Genomic DNA, 16,047 nt, shown 5'->3' with positions numbered 1-16,047 from the left:
TGGTACATAATAATTAGGAACCCTATACTTAGCTGGAGAAGCAAAAGATTCATAAATGGAAATTCACTTAATCGCATGTGACAGCCGGATTATGTGGTCTTAAATAGATACAACAAACTTAAGCATACCTTGTTGTGGCTGCCGTACCTATTTTGTTCCTTTCTAAATATAAAAGAAAAAAAAAAAAAAAAATTTCTTCTGGTCAATCTCAGAGGGAATATAGAAAAGTAGAAAACTCAAAAAGGCAAAAGCTTCAGCGTTGCCGACCTAGAAATTGCTCTGGAAAGTCTAACAGAAACGACGCCGTCTCGGTGGCAACGGGTTTCAAAAACGCGTTGGACGGCGGTTAGGTCTAGAATCGCAGAAAGTCAAAATAAACGAGGCAGTGAGAAAAGGACTGGTGACTCTTCACGATCATTGACCCCGTCGGCTAAAATGCGCTGGTGAGTTATGGGTTGTGACTCGTGAGTCGTGACGTGCCCTTCCTTTATTACAAGGCCAACCAATAAGACACGTACTAAAGATTTTTCATCCCACAAAACCAGACATCTCTCGCAACCCGCTTAAGCAAAGACATCTTCAACGTTGTCTGATATTCTTCGTCCTCGTTTTGCTATCTGGGTTCTGTCTCTTTTCGTTTTCTGTGCCACATTTGAAGCTAAAGGTTGAGACTTTGGGGTAGAGATGGTTCTGATGAAGGAATTGTATCCTTTTTTGGGTTTGCTTTTTTTTTTTTTTTTTTTTCTTCCAATTTGATCATGGTTTCTGGGTTTGAAATTTTGCGCTGACTGTTTTTTTGGTTGGTGAGAAAATTGAAGTGGTTAAAGTTTTGATATTTGTTGCTTTGGTGTGGGCTTTGTTCTGTGGAGGCATGAATTGGGTTCAGACCAACTGAACGAATTAGGGGTTATTTTGGTGCATCTGCTTGTGTATAATGGTTTGTTTGGTAGTGTTCTAGTTTATGTTGTTGCCCTTCTTGTGCTAGTCTCACTTCTGCAGTTATTGGAATATTTGTTTATGCTACTGTGATCAAACATTGAAGGATTTAGATGTTGAAGTTTTCTAATCTCTTCTACATTCCGAAAAAAACTAATGGCGAAAACTTTAATTGCTGCTTTCAAGTTTGTATAAGGTGGCTTTAGGTGAAATGTCGAATATACATGATACTTTCTCTTGTAAATTACTCGTGTTTATTGATCTAGTTAACCATGTTTATATGTACAACTGTATACATACCATATGTGTATGTAGGTGTATACGTACTCATTTATTCCATGGGCGTATATAGGAATTATGTACAAAAGGCGATATTGAGTTTGTTTGTGCAAGTCTTATTATAGATGAAATCAGTTTTCTGTTTTGTATTGAGGTATTCCTTAACTCCTGACTCTCCAATTGGGGACTTGCATGTGAAGTCGTATTGTGATGCCCATGTCTCTAGAAGAGGTAAAATGCAGCTCCGAATTTATGATTTTAATTCTGTAGAATCCTTAGTTTTATTGCAATGTTGAACTTCACTTATCAAAAACTTATGGAGTGCTTGTTAAATGATGTCTTTGGATTGCAGTATCAAGTTGCTCAGGCATATATGGTCACAAAGATGCAGCAACAGAACACGAATAGTACGGAAGGGGTGGAAATTTTAGAGAATAAATCCTTTGAAGATGATGTCTTTGGAAAGGGTCAATACACTTCTAAGGTTTATCGTCTACAAAGGTAATTCCAAAACAGATAGTAATGTAGTTGATTTTATGATTTAAGTTGCTGCTGAATTATCATGTGATAGGTGTACGTGAAACATTGAAGTACAGGTTGCTAATGAACAAATAAACTTGTAGAAACCCTTATTGTTAGTGAACTAATGATTGATTTACATTTTGAAACAACTGCTTAGTCATTTGTTTACTGGAGTGGCTCATTGATTAATACACTTCATGCTGTCAATTGTTGTGAATCTCAAGGTTACATTATCTTACTCATAAAACCTTTTATTCCAGCAAAGCTCCTACTTGGCTTACAACTTTTGCACCAGCAGATGCACTCATCATGCAAGAGGAAGCCTGGAACGCATACCCAAGATGCAAAACAGGTTTGCCATGTCTTTATCTTGTTATTATCTGTGTATATCATTTGTTAAACAGACTTAAGAAATTTATCTAACAAGGTTTTTGACTCTTTGGTTTCTCTTCAATGGATGCCCAATCGTACAGTAATCAAGGTAATATTTCTTGTCTGTCTTTTGAAATAATAAGTATTCCATGTATATTCTTTGCCTTTGAAGATTGCTGAAGCAGCATTATTTGTTTTGTATCTGTGCAGTGCCCATACTTCACCAAATTTCAGTTGACCATTGAAACTGTTCATAGGGCTGATAATGGTCAGTCCGAAAATGTAAGTTTCTTGAAAATGTTCTGTTCCCTCTGATTTAGTCAGACTTAAAAGTCAAAACTCCTTTTTTCACTTTTTCTTTCCTTTTTGAGAAGAAATTAAAATTAGAACTCAGTCTGTAGCAATAAATTTGTAATTTAATGTATTTTCCATTTACCGACAAACCAGGTACATGGTCTAAGCAAAGAAATATTAGCAGCCAGGGATGTGGAAATTGTTGATATAGCTTCATCTGCAAGGGATTACTGGAGTTACGTGGTTGGTAGTAACAATACAGACTTCTCTAATTTTAAATCAGAGAAGACTGGCCGTGGTCCACTTTTAGAGGGATGGCAGGTTCGAATCTCCCTTACCAGTAAATTGTTTGGGTTGAATCTATGGCTCACTCTCTCATATAAAGAAAGAAAACAAGTTTCTTTGCAAGTGAATAAACTTTAGTTTTATATACTTGGACTTTGCACTTTCTATGTAAAAAATTGCAAAAAATTGCTCTGCACCATCTGCTTTTTGTTTCTGTTTTCATCAGGAAAATCTAGCTCTAATCTGTTAATTGTTACCTAAATTTCAGGATACGTCAAGTCCAGTTATGACAGCCTACAAGTTGGTCACCATAGATGCGCCATATTGGGGATTTGGCTATAAACTTGAACAAGCTTTGCTATTGGTATGTCTCTGGTCTTAGTGCATCCAATAGCTAGGAAAATGGCATTATTTCAACATTAGTCACTATTTTGTTTAACTTGACTTCTAAAGTTTATTTGCAAGCAGAATGATTGACATGTTTGTTTTTATTGGCCACTGATTAATTCACATTTTAAGAGCTGCAGAATTGAAATTTGCAACATACACATAAAAGTTCGTGCAAATGTGTTGCACTCAATCTATATTGATTGTTCTACTGTATTTGTAGTCGTTGGAACACACACGCACGCACACACACGTAGATATAGATAGATAGGGGCAGGATCACTTGCAAAGGTTTTTATAGGATTTTACTTTTGCCGAGCTGATTGTTCGAATGCTCTAATATGCTTGCCTTGCATGTCAAACTTTGAGTTACTTAAATATTTCTAACCATTTATGTTGCTTAGAATTGCTATTCTACCCTGTATTAATACGAGAAAGTAGAAACTGAACCTTGACGCAATATATATTTTATATAAATATGACAGCTTGAAAGTTCTAAAATGTTATGTTTCATATCAGAGCTTCTAAAAGCCCAACAAATGAAAAAGACATTCATCTTATGAAATTTCATACTGCACCATTTCTATAAACAAAATTATGAGTCTGCCTTGGTGTCCATCAGTCTTGCATCACATGCTTGGAATAAAAGAGAAACAATTGTAGAGAAATATCACATAGGGATAGCTTGTAGCTAGAATGATTTTAGGTGGAATAAAAGGTACAATGGTAAAGGAAATGAAAACGAGTTGTCAGGAATTTGTAATGCTCTGAATCCATTAATTTTGATAATGCATTACTTATCTTCCATATATTTGTCTTCAAATCTTTGTGGAGCTTAACTTCCCGTTATATTTCTATACAGGGTGAAAGGGCTCTTTTCCTTGAAAGTCACCGCAATTGTTTTGCTTGGATAGATGAATGGTTTGGAATGACTATGCAACAGCTACGTGAACTTGATCAACAAAGCGACTCATTAGCTGAGGTATGAAATTTCTAAACTGACAACTCATTGGTTCTTGGTTCTAAACTTGACATGATCAACTGAGATTGTATGCCATAATATACTGCATTAGCTATCTAAAGAAGAAATAAATAAAAAGGAACTTTTAGGGATTTTAATCAATATATAATTGAATAGTTAGTAATTTGATGTAAGAGACTATATTCAGTTTCTTGTGGCTTATCTGTGTTGGTGGTAGTATCTTGCTTTTTAAAGCCAAAGTAATTCTCTTATACCCTGGAATTTACTAAAATTTACGATCTGGTCCCTGTGGTTTCATTGTGAATAATATCAGCCGTGTAATTTCCAATTTTACCACTACTACTTTCACATTGTGGACAATGTCAGTTGTTCCTTTGCATTAATTTAAATCAGACACAAAGTATCAATTTGTTTGATGCACGATTTTATTTTTTCATTGTGGGTTGAATATTATGTCTTAAAAACACTTGAAAATGTAGTCTGTTGACTTCCTCACAAATTGATAATGCATCAATTGATAATGACTGCTATTCCATGATGAAGCTGCAGAAACATGGGAGGCCAACTTTGGTGAAGAGCATGGACGATTTTGGCCAGAGATTATCACCCGAAAGTGAAGACATTTATCTTGGCCAGAGGTCTCAACTCTCAACTCAACTATCAACTTAAATCCAACACCTCAGTGGGTATTTCATTCAGAGGAGAGCAAGTTCTCTACGCTTGTGCCAAGTCACATCGCGGCCATCAGACAACAGTGGAGTGCACCTATTTATGTTAGAGTGCGCCAGGCATATCAGATATTTGTAGTTGACATGCTAGGGGTGAAGAGACGTTTCTGGCAGCATAAACTTGGCAAGGAGTGTAGTATAACTAACATGTAAATGACCAGAAATTTTTATCAAAGAAATACCCAGAATTTTTTCTGCTTGTGTACAGTCCTTTTTCTTTCAGTTGCGTTTTCAGAGCATTTTACTTCAGGCTTTGTGGAAATGCACCCCATTCATAATTTTTCTCAGTAATTAAAGAAAAATATACCACAGATACTAGGACAGCTTTATAAACTCAAAAAGCTACGAGATACAGAGATGTACACAAGAAACATACTATAGGATTCTTTATTTTGCAGTTTCCGTCATTTTCATTTGGGTATGTACACTACTGATTCACCAGCACTTTCAGATTCCTTTCCTTTGTCAAGTGAACCTGCTCTGGATTCTATGTTCTATGGGAAAAACAAATTATAAGAACTTTTAAAGTGAGATCAAATAGGAGCAGTTGATTCAGCTTCCTTTAAATCTTCCAGCTAATAAACAACCACATTAAGCAGCTCCATCCGAATCCTCATCTGGGACTTGGTTGAGATTGAAACCTCTTTCATGGCGCCCTTCAGTTTTGGCCCCTGCTTCTTCTGCATGCAATGCTGCTTCAGGGTCTTCATCACTCCCACCATCTTCATGATCAGACGGTGCTCTAACCACAGGTGCAGCAGGAGCTTTTCTCACTGATACTCTTCTAGAACTACCAACACTCCTGTGGCCTTGAGGGTCTACACCAGTCTCACCATCTTCATGCCCTGTCGCTGCTCTGACCTCAGGTGCTGTAGGAGCTTCTTTCGCCACTCCTCCTTTCGAATTATGAATCCTCCTGTGGCCACCAAGACCCTGATAAGTCTTAAACGTCCTGTGGCAAATTTCGCACACATGCTGTTTGTTATCCTCCACTGCAGCTTCTTTAGTACTAGTAGGAGCACGAGCAGCCAACTTAGTACCAAACCGAGATTCACCCACTTTTACACTCGTATTACTCTTTGCATACTTGGTACCAAACCCAGAATGACCCATTTTTACACTCGTATTACTCTTTGTTCCATACTTAGCACCAAACCCAGATTCACCTATTTTCAAACTCGTACTACTTTTTGCAGCATACTTAGTACCAAACCCAGATTCACCTATTTTCACACTCGCACTAGCCGATCTGCTACTTTTACAATTCCAGCTGAAAGTCTCCGTTGCTTGTGAAGCTGGGAAGGTTTTACTTGACTCAACTTGGGGCTTTCTTGGAATCTGCAGCTTCCGGGATTGGTCATGTGAAACCATGTCTCTTTTGGGGTCTTCACCTCTGCCAACAATCTTTACCTTCTTTGAAATATTACTTGTGAAATATTTTGGTACTCTGCTTTGATCACCTTTCTCATCATCTTCCACAGAAGCCTTTCTTTTACCTCCAGTCAACTTCTTCTGTACCAAAGCAGAACCAGTTCTAGTTGTACCATCAATTTTCACTTTCTTGGATGAAGGGTTGTCCTTGTATGGAACCGGCATTGCCTTCTTCCCTGAAACTCCATAACCAAGCCGGACTTCTGCATTGTAATCTCTACTGCATTGCTTCCAACAATACCCTTCTTCCCTTGGCCCGTTTGGCCCGTTCCTCTGAATTTCGATATCGCTCAAGTATTGCAAGAAGCTTGCTACATCAACATCTTTCTTTATGTTGGTATCGGAATAACTACTAGCACTAACACCATCATCGTCTTTGTCTTCAGATGGTTCCGGCGCCGGAAACGGAGGCCTGGCAGCCTTGGACTTGCTTCCGCCGTGGATTTTCATGTGGCCGTTCAAAGCCTTGAGTGATGCGAAGCTTTTCTGGCAGACATTGCAAGAATGGATTTCACTGCTGCTGCCTTCATGATTAGGCTGACGACGATGGTGTTGTTTCAGTCTCTTCTTGGGAGGAAGAGAACTTGTCTGTTCGTCTTCATTGTCGTCCATGCTTTCTTGATCTTCGTCTTCTTGTGGGTTTCGCTCTGGTAAGTTTTTCACGATCAGCAAGAAGAAGAAGAAGAGGGGTTTCTTGATTGAAACTGATGTGGGGTTTTACAGATGATCAAAGCTTGGGCGCTGATTGATTCGCTGGGACTTCGTTTTGGTAACCAAAAATGAGGGAAATGAAAACGTTACCAAATTAGAGTAGAGGGAATCGTCCAAGTTAAGTAGGTGAGATATGATATGGACCTACTTGAATTGGACAAATGGGTTTGGGCTCAAATCTGGTCTTGATGTTTCGTCCAACTGTGAGTTGGATCCAGATTAATATGTGAGTTGGATCTAGATTAATATGTGCGATCCAACAAGCTCCTATGATTTTCGGGAAATCATTTATTTTTTCATTAAAAAAATTGTATATAAAACAACCAACACACAAAATAACAGTCCAGAGGGGTAACCTAAAAACTCAAAGACCGGTTTCTTTTCCGTTTGAGTATTTGACCTCGTCCGGCAGCGCCCGACCTGTGCTGGCCTCCGGCCTCGCTGACGTCTTGAGGTCTGCTGCCGAACGGGTATTCGATCCAATATGGTTCGAGGGCATTCCATGGGTGGTTGCGCTCGAAGTAGTCGCAGAAAGCTTTCGGCTTGTGTTTTCTGGCCGCATCTCAACCAGCAACGTGGTTGTGCTGATCAAGACTGACGACATGGGTTCTGTATCGACGATGGGCAGAGGGTGAGGCGGTGGACCGGCGTGCTTCAGGATGGCGTGTGCTGTGGCGCGGTTTGGGTCGAAGTGGCAAGAGGTCGCGGTGGCGTAAATCAGGGCAGCATGGGTCGGGCGGAGCAGCTGGGCTTGAGGCGTACGACATGTCGTCAGGGGAGGATGGGCTGAGACCAGGCTGGCTTGATGGGCTCTAAAGTTGGACTACTCCTTTGGATGTTGTTGGGCTTACTACTATGTTTTTAGCTTTGTCTTTTACAATAATTTCCTTGTATTTAGGAACCTAAGCACTGATGTGCACCCAATGTCTCTCTAGCGCCTCTAGAGTAGTACTGAAGGAGGATTTCCGCTACCTCTACGTACTTGAATGTATAATGAGTAGGTCTATTTCTGTGTACCACATGTGGGTACTACCTTTATCTTCTTATCTGTCTATGTCCTTAAATGACAGCGGAAAGGTATGTAACGGCCTATTCTAGCTTGTGATGAATATACTATTTCCTTGATTCAAAAAACAGTCTAGAAGGGTAAAAAAACCACCAATGAGGATGTAACCAAAATAATAATAATAATAATCATCTAGAAAGCGCTCCATGCACTTGACCTAGGTTTTAGGAGGGTTCCCCCTTTGGCATAGGCTCTAGTCGTATTGGATTGTGAGTTTGTGACAAGTTCAGTCGGACGGGTAGTTGGCTGCTGAAGGAGGTGCTCTGAGGACTGGGTAGGGTGATTGGGCTTTTAGATGGTAGCGTTGGATTTGTGGATGTCTTCTTTTGGGTTCGACTTTACGGGGGTGGAGGGGCTTGTTGAATGGTAGTTGTGAGATCGGGTCCTTGGGCCTTGTCCCAGATTTTTTTTTAATTTTTAATTTTTTTTATTAAGTTGCAACCATTGTTTGGCAAGGCTATGTGATTGGCCTTCGGTAGTGACAGTTGAAGAAGGGGGTGTTTAGCTTGTCGATTGAGTTTTGGTTACTACACAGTTTAAATTTGGGTCCAGGGGTTGATTATTTTTTGTTGCTTTGTACTCTATAATTTTTTTGTTGCCATTGGTATCAGGTTGATGCAAATGTAAATGTAATATTCTGTATGGGGCATCACTTTTATCGAGGCAGGAATAGTGTGTTCCTTAGTAATATTACCACATTAATGAAATTATCACTTCTCCTCGAAAAAAGAAAGAAAAAGAAAGTAATATTTCTCTATTGCAACAACATTCACGCTAGGAGAATAAATCTCATATTGAGCATAAAATGTATGATCAAGAGGTTCTTTATTTTTCAAATCACCCCAACCCCAACAGAGCTTTTGAACATTATGTTCTACTAAAGCAGAATCCTCAGTGTCAACCAAAGCTTTTATGAGGAATCCAACTATCTCTTATTCATTTGCAACAATGGACTCATCTTGTTTCACTTTAGCAATGATCTCATAACTGTTACTAGTCGAAAAATTGACATTACATGTAGATATTGTTGGAGCCATGATAGCCATATGTGGTTCATTTGGATCAGCCAACACAGTCACACTTGAATCAATAGGCCCAATCTCATCAACAGATGCATAAACTAAAACAACAAGCCTATTATCAATGTTTTGAGCAACCAATGGATCTAATAGCTCCTTGATACCCCATTCTCAATATCTTCAATGTGGACATTCTCTGGAGAAGCAATCTCAATTTCTGGTTGTTCAACATGTGAGACAATTTTTAGAGTAGCCTTGACCCTATATTCTTGACAAAATTTCTTACCTCTACTTGACCCTTAATCTGTTAGTAAAGAATAACATGGGCATGAGGATGACCCCTTTAACTTGACTAGATTTGAAGCCCCACTAAAAAGGAAAAAAGCTCAGTTTTCTAAATATGATGAATTCCGTTATTCTGATAAAAAAAGAACAACTAAATAATGTCTTAGGTCCACCCTGGATTTACCTTGAAAATTACATAACTAAGTATAAGATAACAAACTACTGAAGAAACCGTTACATGGCAAGTCCCTTCTCGTGTGGAGTTAGGGTTAAGTGAAACCTAGGGTTTGGAACGACGAGTACCACCCTGTGGCGGCGCTACCTGTGTTTGTACCTTGCATGTGGTGGTTCGTTACTCTGCTGGTGTGGTTGTGGTCGATAGGGGTGAGTCTGTTGCTTTGGATGGAGGAGGTTGTGGGAGATTTTTCACGGCGGCTGGCCATCCATGATGAGGAGGAACTGGAAGTTATTATGGTGGATGACCCTGCAACGCTTATGGCCAAGAGGTTTTGGCTGATTGGCAAGGTCATTTCTAATAAGAGTGTGAATAAGGAGTCATTCAGAAGTATCCTAAAAAAGATATGGAGGACGAAGGAGGGCTTCTCCATTCTGGATTGGGAAGACTCGGGTAGATTTGTCTTCTCTTTCAACTCGGATGGTGATCGACAAAGAGTTCTAAATGGATGCCCCTGGTCTTTTGATAATGCCTTGGTGGCTCTGGCTCCATCCGATGGCCTGGTAAATCCTGGCGAGGTCTCATTGCTGGTGCAAAAATTCTGGATTAGCGCTACCGGACTCCCTCCGGCGTTTCTTACTGAGGAGACGGGTCAGAAGATTGGAAGAAGCATTAGGGAATATGTTTATACCGATCCAGGGAGTTTTGGGGATGGTACTGGGAGCTTTCTTCGAATAAGAGTGGGGTTGAAGACGTGTGATCCCTTGAGTAAAGGTATTCGTATGCAGCTTGCTCCAAGGGATGATTCCTTGTGCACGGTGAAATTTGAGTATGAACACATACCCCATTTTTGTCTCTATTGTGGCGTATTGGATCATGTGGGGGAAAATTGTGCAGCTAGATTCGAAGGGAAGATTACAGATGTGAAATATGGGCGTTGGAAGACTCTCTCTCTAAGGATGTTTATTCAATCGATCTCTATGGTCAACTGCAAGGCCGAACTTTTGGGCTGAATGTAGGCAAGAAAGTGTGGTCCTTGAGAGTTCCTGATTACCCAGTGTGTGGGGTGATACGAGGTAGAGAAGAAGGGGAGGATGGGGAATATGTTTCTGATAGGAGGGAGGAAGGAGTCTTACGTGGGGTTCAACATATTGGGGAGTCGAAAACAAGGAAGTTGATTTGGGATGAACATGACATGACACGGGTCTCTGATGTGGTAAGTGAAGTGGCTATGGTTGATGCTCCTCAAAATGAAACGACCCCGGGGGCTGGTCATGCCTCTCTAACAAATCTAATCGATGTCCCGGTGGTGGAAGAAGTGGTTACTGGAAGAGTATATCTCTCCTCTCCTCCTATGAAGCAGGGCTCTAAGTTGGAGGATACGAGTGAGAGAACTTCTACCTCTAATCATGGAGGGAGGAAGAAGGGAAGTGGAACGAATAAGAATGAAGCCGGGTTTTTGGAAGTTGATCATAAGCAGAAGAGAAGGTCTCCTACTAAATGTGGGAAAGTTCAAGGCTTTACTTTGTCTCGTTCTCCTGGCAAGCAACTGCTTTACAACTCACCAGTGAAAAACCCTAAGAAGGGCATGATTAAGGGAGGATCTAGTTCTACTGGGCAGGGAACTAAAGTGGTGGGACCCGAAGGCCGGGCCCACCACGAACAATGATCATCTTAAGCTGGAATGTGCGCAGGCTTGGGAACCCGTCCACATTCAATGCCCTGAAGAAGTTGCTTAGGGCTCAAGATCCTGACTTAGTTTTCTTGATGGAAACCAAGAAGAAGAAAGAGGCGATGGTTAAATTGTGTGGTTCACTTGGTTATAATCAGTGCAGAGTTGTGGATAGAACTGGAAAACAAGGTGGGGGATTGGCGCTATTATGGAAGAATGGTTTGCAAGTTACTGTATTTGATGCAACTCCTGGTTTTATAGATGGTACTGTAATGGTGAATGACAAAAGACTGAGATTCACGGGATTTTATGGTAATCCGGCTACTGGCGAAAGGCACCATTCGTGGGAGTTGATTCGTCGCCTATCACACATGTTGCCCAATGAAGACTGGATTATTTTCGGTGACTTTAATGAGATTCTCAGGGATGATGAGAAGAGTGATGGGCGACTTAGGCCGATTTGTCAAATGGAGAGATTTGCTGAGGTAGTGAATGACTGTTTGTTGCACGAAATTGAATTTACAGGACCCAAGTTTACGTGGACTAGTGGCACAATTTCGGAGAGATTGGATAGGGGCTTTGTTAATCCAGGTGCAACAGCTTCTTTTCCTAATATACATGTCTTCCATTTGGACGTGGGAGCAAGTGATCACCTCCCCCTTTTATTTGACGTCTTAGGGGTTGGTCTGCCAAAATAAAAGAAAAGTAATAGAAGATTTTTGTTTGAAAGCTTCTGGGCTAAAGAAGACCAGTGTGCAGACATCGTAAAAGAGGTATGGGAGTCAAGGGAATTTGATGATCTCTTCTCCAAGTTGGGCAGCTGTGCAAACAGGTTACAAGATTGGAATAAAAATGTCCTGGGTCATGTTCCAAGGAAGATTGTGGAATTAAAAAATAAGTTGCAACAGTTTCCTATTGATGTTTCTACCGAGGCAGAAAGGAAGTAGAGAGCAACTATTAAAGAGGAACTGGAAAGGTATGCGGAGTATGAGGAATCAATTTGGAAGCAGAGATCTCGTATCGATTGGTTGCAAGGAGGAGACAAAAACACAAAATTCTTCCATGCATATGCTAAAGGTCGTGGTCAGCATAATAAAGTTGTGGGCGTTTTTGATGAGGCTGGAGTTTGGTGTGAAGAGGTGAAGGATGTTCAGGCAGCGTTTGTTTCTTTTTTCTCCAATCTTTACACTTCCGAAGGTTGCAGTCATATGGATTTGGTACTTGATACAATCCCACAGAAGGTGATCGATGTGGTAAATAGTAAACTGTTACAGAAGTTTGAGAGATTGGAAATTGATCGAGTTGGCTCTTAAACACATGGGGGCTACGAAATCCCCAGGTTTGGATGGTATGTCAGCTTTGTTTTTCAAATCTTACTGGTCTGTGGTGGGGGATGATGTGAGTAATTTCTACTTGGGTGTGTTGAATGAGGGGAAGGAGATGGGTGAGTTCAATCATACATTGATCTCCCTCATCCCTAAAATCTCTAACCCAAAGCATGTAACTGAATTTCGCCCAATAAGCCTCTGTTCTATTGTGTACAAGCTTATTTCTAAAATAGTGGCAAATAGACTTAAGAAGTACCTGCCAGATATTATATCTTGTACCCAAAGTGCCTTTGTGCCAGGGAGGAATATTCAAGACAATGTTATTGCAGCATTCGAGACAGTTCACACTATTCGTCTTCACAAGACGACTTGCACGCCGAAGATGGTACTAAAGTTGGATATTAGTAAGGCCTACGACCAGGTGGAATGGGTTTTTCTTGAAGAAGTTATGAAGAAATTGGGCTTTGCTAATGAGTGGGTGAATCTGGTAATGAGGTGTGTGAGGTCAGTTTCTTTCTCCATTCTTTGGCAGGGACAATCTGTTGGGAATTTTAAGCCTACAAGAGGAATTCGACAGGGTGATCCTCTCTCTCCGTATTTATTCCTTTTTGTCTCTGAGGGATTATCCGGGTTGCTTCATCGTGCAGATGAGTTAGGCATGATTCAGGGAGTATGAGTAGCTCCATCTGCACCATCTATTTCTCACCTATTATTCGCTGATGATAGCCTACTGTTTGTGAATGCTACTATCCATGATTGTACTTCTTTGAAGCAGTGTCTCTTGTTGTATGAGTGTGCAGCGGGTCAACGTATTAATTTTCAAAAGTCTGCTTTGTCTTTTGGTCCTAATGTGCCTGATCAGATGCAATTAGAAATACAATAGATGCTCAATGTATCAATTGTGGAGTTTCATGAGAAATATTTGGGGCTCCCTACTACAATTGGAAGAAACAAGAAAGAAGTTTTCCGGAAGATGAATGAAAGATTGGATTCCCATCTTCAAGATTGGCAAGGGAAGTTCCTCTCTAAAGCAAGTAAGCTTGTATTAATAAAAGCAGTTGCACAAGCTATCCCTACTTATTCCATGAGTGTGTTCCAATTGCCAATTAGCGTCTGCAAAAAATTCCAATCTAAGGTTAGTCAATTCTGGTGAGGGAAGGGAGGTGGAGTGAGAGGTATACATTGGTGCAATTGGGAGAGACTGTGTAGGAGGAAGGAAGATGGAGGTTTGGGCTTTCGGGATTTGAGAGCTGTCAATCAATCCATGCTTGCAAAGACAGTTTGGAGAATCTTCTGGGGTAGATCATCTTTGGTTAGTGAGTTGTTGCAAGCAAAGTATTTTCCAAATTCTTGTTTTCTAGATGCTACTGTGGGAACTTCTCCGTCGGCGGTTTGGAGAGGACTGATATGGGGTAAACAAGTCATTAACAGAGGTACTAGATGGCGTATTGGCGATGGAAAAAGAGTTAGCATTAAGTCTGACAGGTGGCTGCCGTGCCCAACAAGTTTCAGAGTGGTTTCACCTATTAACGTCCCGGTGGACTGGAAAGTTGAAAGGCTGTTCACGGAATCGGGGGCTTGGAATGTTCCTATGGTGAGATCTTTATTCTTGTCACATGAGACAGAAATGATTCTTGGTCTGCCCATGGGGTTGAGAACTACTCCAGATAAACTTGTATGGCACTAGACAAAAAATGGGATTTTCACTGTCAAGACAGGCTACTAGGTAGCTTGTGATCTACAAGAAAATAAGAAACCTCCTGTGGCTAGTTCCAGCTCTTCAACAGCTTCAGACTTTTGGAGAAAGGTATGGAAATTGAATGTTCCACAGAAGGTCACGCTTTTACTATGGAGCATTGCCCATAATTTCCTACCTTGTGCTCAAAATTTGTCCATAAGAAAGATTGTCTCGGATGCGACATGCTGGCAATGTGGTAGTTCCATGGAATCAGCTATTCACATTTTTTTGGGACTCCCCAAAAGCAAAAAGTGTTTGGAAGCTTACTTTCTTGAGTGAAGTTTGCAAGACTTGGAAAGAACCCTCTCTTGTGGACTTATTTACTCATGTTAGTAGTGTAGCAGTTGGTAGTGATATGGAGAGCTTCTGTTTTCTTGTTTGGTGGCTCTGGAGGAACAAGAATTTGAATAGGCATGGGGAGAGACAGCTGGGCCCGGATGAGATGGTACAAGCTGCAGGGGAGTGGCATGCTCAGTTCACCAAGGTGGGGAGTACTAACAAAAATGATACGTTGACTAGGAGTTCTGCGCAAGAGCAAGTAACGACATGGCAACCTCCTATTTTGGGGCGACTGAAACTGAACTTCGATGGTGCAACTGATTCCAAAAATGGGGTCAGTGGTTTGGGCGCTGTGTTTAGAGATCATGAGGGCAGGTTAAAAGGTGCTTTAGCTGTTCCTCAAGTAGGTAATCTCTCCCTAAGGGCAGTTGAAGCGTTGGCATTGCTACATAGTATCAGGTTTTCTATTCATGTTGGTTTTAACATGCTGGAAATTGAAGGGGATGCAATGACATTTCTAAATGCATTGCATGATGAAAGTGAAGATCTTAGGTTGGAGGGTCATTTGCTAGACGAGGTCAGGCAGTTAGTTAAGTCTTTTGCAGTTTGTAGTTGGCGATTTGTGAAGCGGGACTGCAACAAGGTTGCACACCGCTTAGCAAAGGAAGCCTTAAAGTTGAGTCAGCCTTTTCTTTGTTTGGAGTCGGGGCCAAGTTGGCTCCAACAGTGTGTCAATACAGACTTTGCGTATGAAGTCTAATTGGGCAGGGCTTTCCTCTGATTAGTTCGGGAAACTCTAGCTTCTAAACTCATTGTAATCTTCGTCTATTAATGATGTTCTTCTTTGATAAAAAAAAAAAGGTATAAGATATCTATATAAGGCTAAATAATGCAATGTAAATTCTTAGGTTCATAGGTGAACGAACTTCAAATTCACAATTCACCAAAGTTGTGGTTAGCAAATCTTCGCCTTACAAATTCATGATCAGAACTGTTTATTTATTTATTTTAACAACTCTTTAAATATCATCATAAAACACATCTAATTGATATTTGTAGTGATATATCGAAATAAATTACTTTCGTAACAATTTAGATTCTCATGACAAGTGATCCATTCTTTTGATACACGTGATCAGGTAGCATTGAATGACGATTTACAAATGAATCTAATATAAAAGTGTGAAATGATTCACTAATCACAAGTGGAGTGTATGAACAGATACACCTTGAGGTGAGTCTTAAGAACAATTCTTTTGAAAATTCACTTCTACAAATATTAGTTGCACCAAAATGTGCAAACAGTAAACATTTTAGAATGCTAGGAGTAATGGACCGGGCTTGTCACATATGCTCATAACCCCATGCATAAATGGAGCTAGCTGGTTTTTTGTGCCAAGAACTGTTTTGCTTGTAGGATAGGATGAATTTCAAAAAGGGGCCGTGACCACTTACCCAAAATAAGCCCAACAGAAACCCAAACACTCCACCTATAGATATTTGCGCCCACTTACCCAAACTAACAGTGCAACGATACTTCTGGGCTCCGAAAAAAAGA

General features: G+C 40.5%; 2 protein-coding genes across 2 annotated transcripts; both read left to right on the top strand.

Annotated features, from left to right (window-relative positions):
• The first annotated feature begins 240 nt into the window (after positions 1 to 240).
• On the top strand, positions 241 to 4,984 carry LOC133732322 (uncharacterized). Its single transcript, XM_062159850.1, has 10 exons — positions 241 to 704; positions 1,416 to 1,446; positions 1,568 to 1,716; positions 1,998 to 2,089; positions 2,211 to 2,218; positions 2,320 to 2,391; positions 2,557 to 2,724; positions 2,957 to 3,052; positions 3,938 to 4,057; positions 4,601 to 4,984. Exons 1-10 carry the CDS (start codon positions 685 to 687, stop codon positions 4,724 to 4,726), a joined length of 882 nt encoding a protein of 293 aa, XP_062015834.1. The 5' UTR covers positions 241 to 684; the 3' UTR covers positions 4,727 to 4,984.
• An 8,371-nt stretch (positions 4,985 to 13,355) lies between these two features.
• On the top strand, positions 13,356 to 14,159 carry LOC133730478 (uncharacterized). The gene is made up of 2 exons (XM_062158060.1): positions 13,356 to 13,506; positions 13,627 to 14,159. Exons 1-2 carry the CDS (start codon positions 13,356 to 13,358, stop codon positions 14,157 to 14,159), a joined length of 684 nt encoding a protein of 227 aa, XP_062014044.1.
• Positions 14,160 to 16,047: the final 1,888 nt, after the last annotated feature.

This window comes from Rosa rugosa, chromosome 2 (assembly GCF_958449725.1).
Source record: "Rosa rugosa chromosome 2, drRosRugo1.1, whole genome shotgun sequence".
NCBI lineage: Eukaryota > Viridiplantae > Streptophyta > Magnoliopsida > Rosales > Rosaceae > Rosa > Rosa rugosa.
Note: the sequence above shows the minus strand (reverse complement) of the source record. Positions and strands in the feature narration are given on the sequence as shown.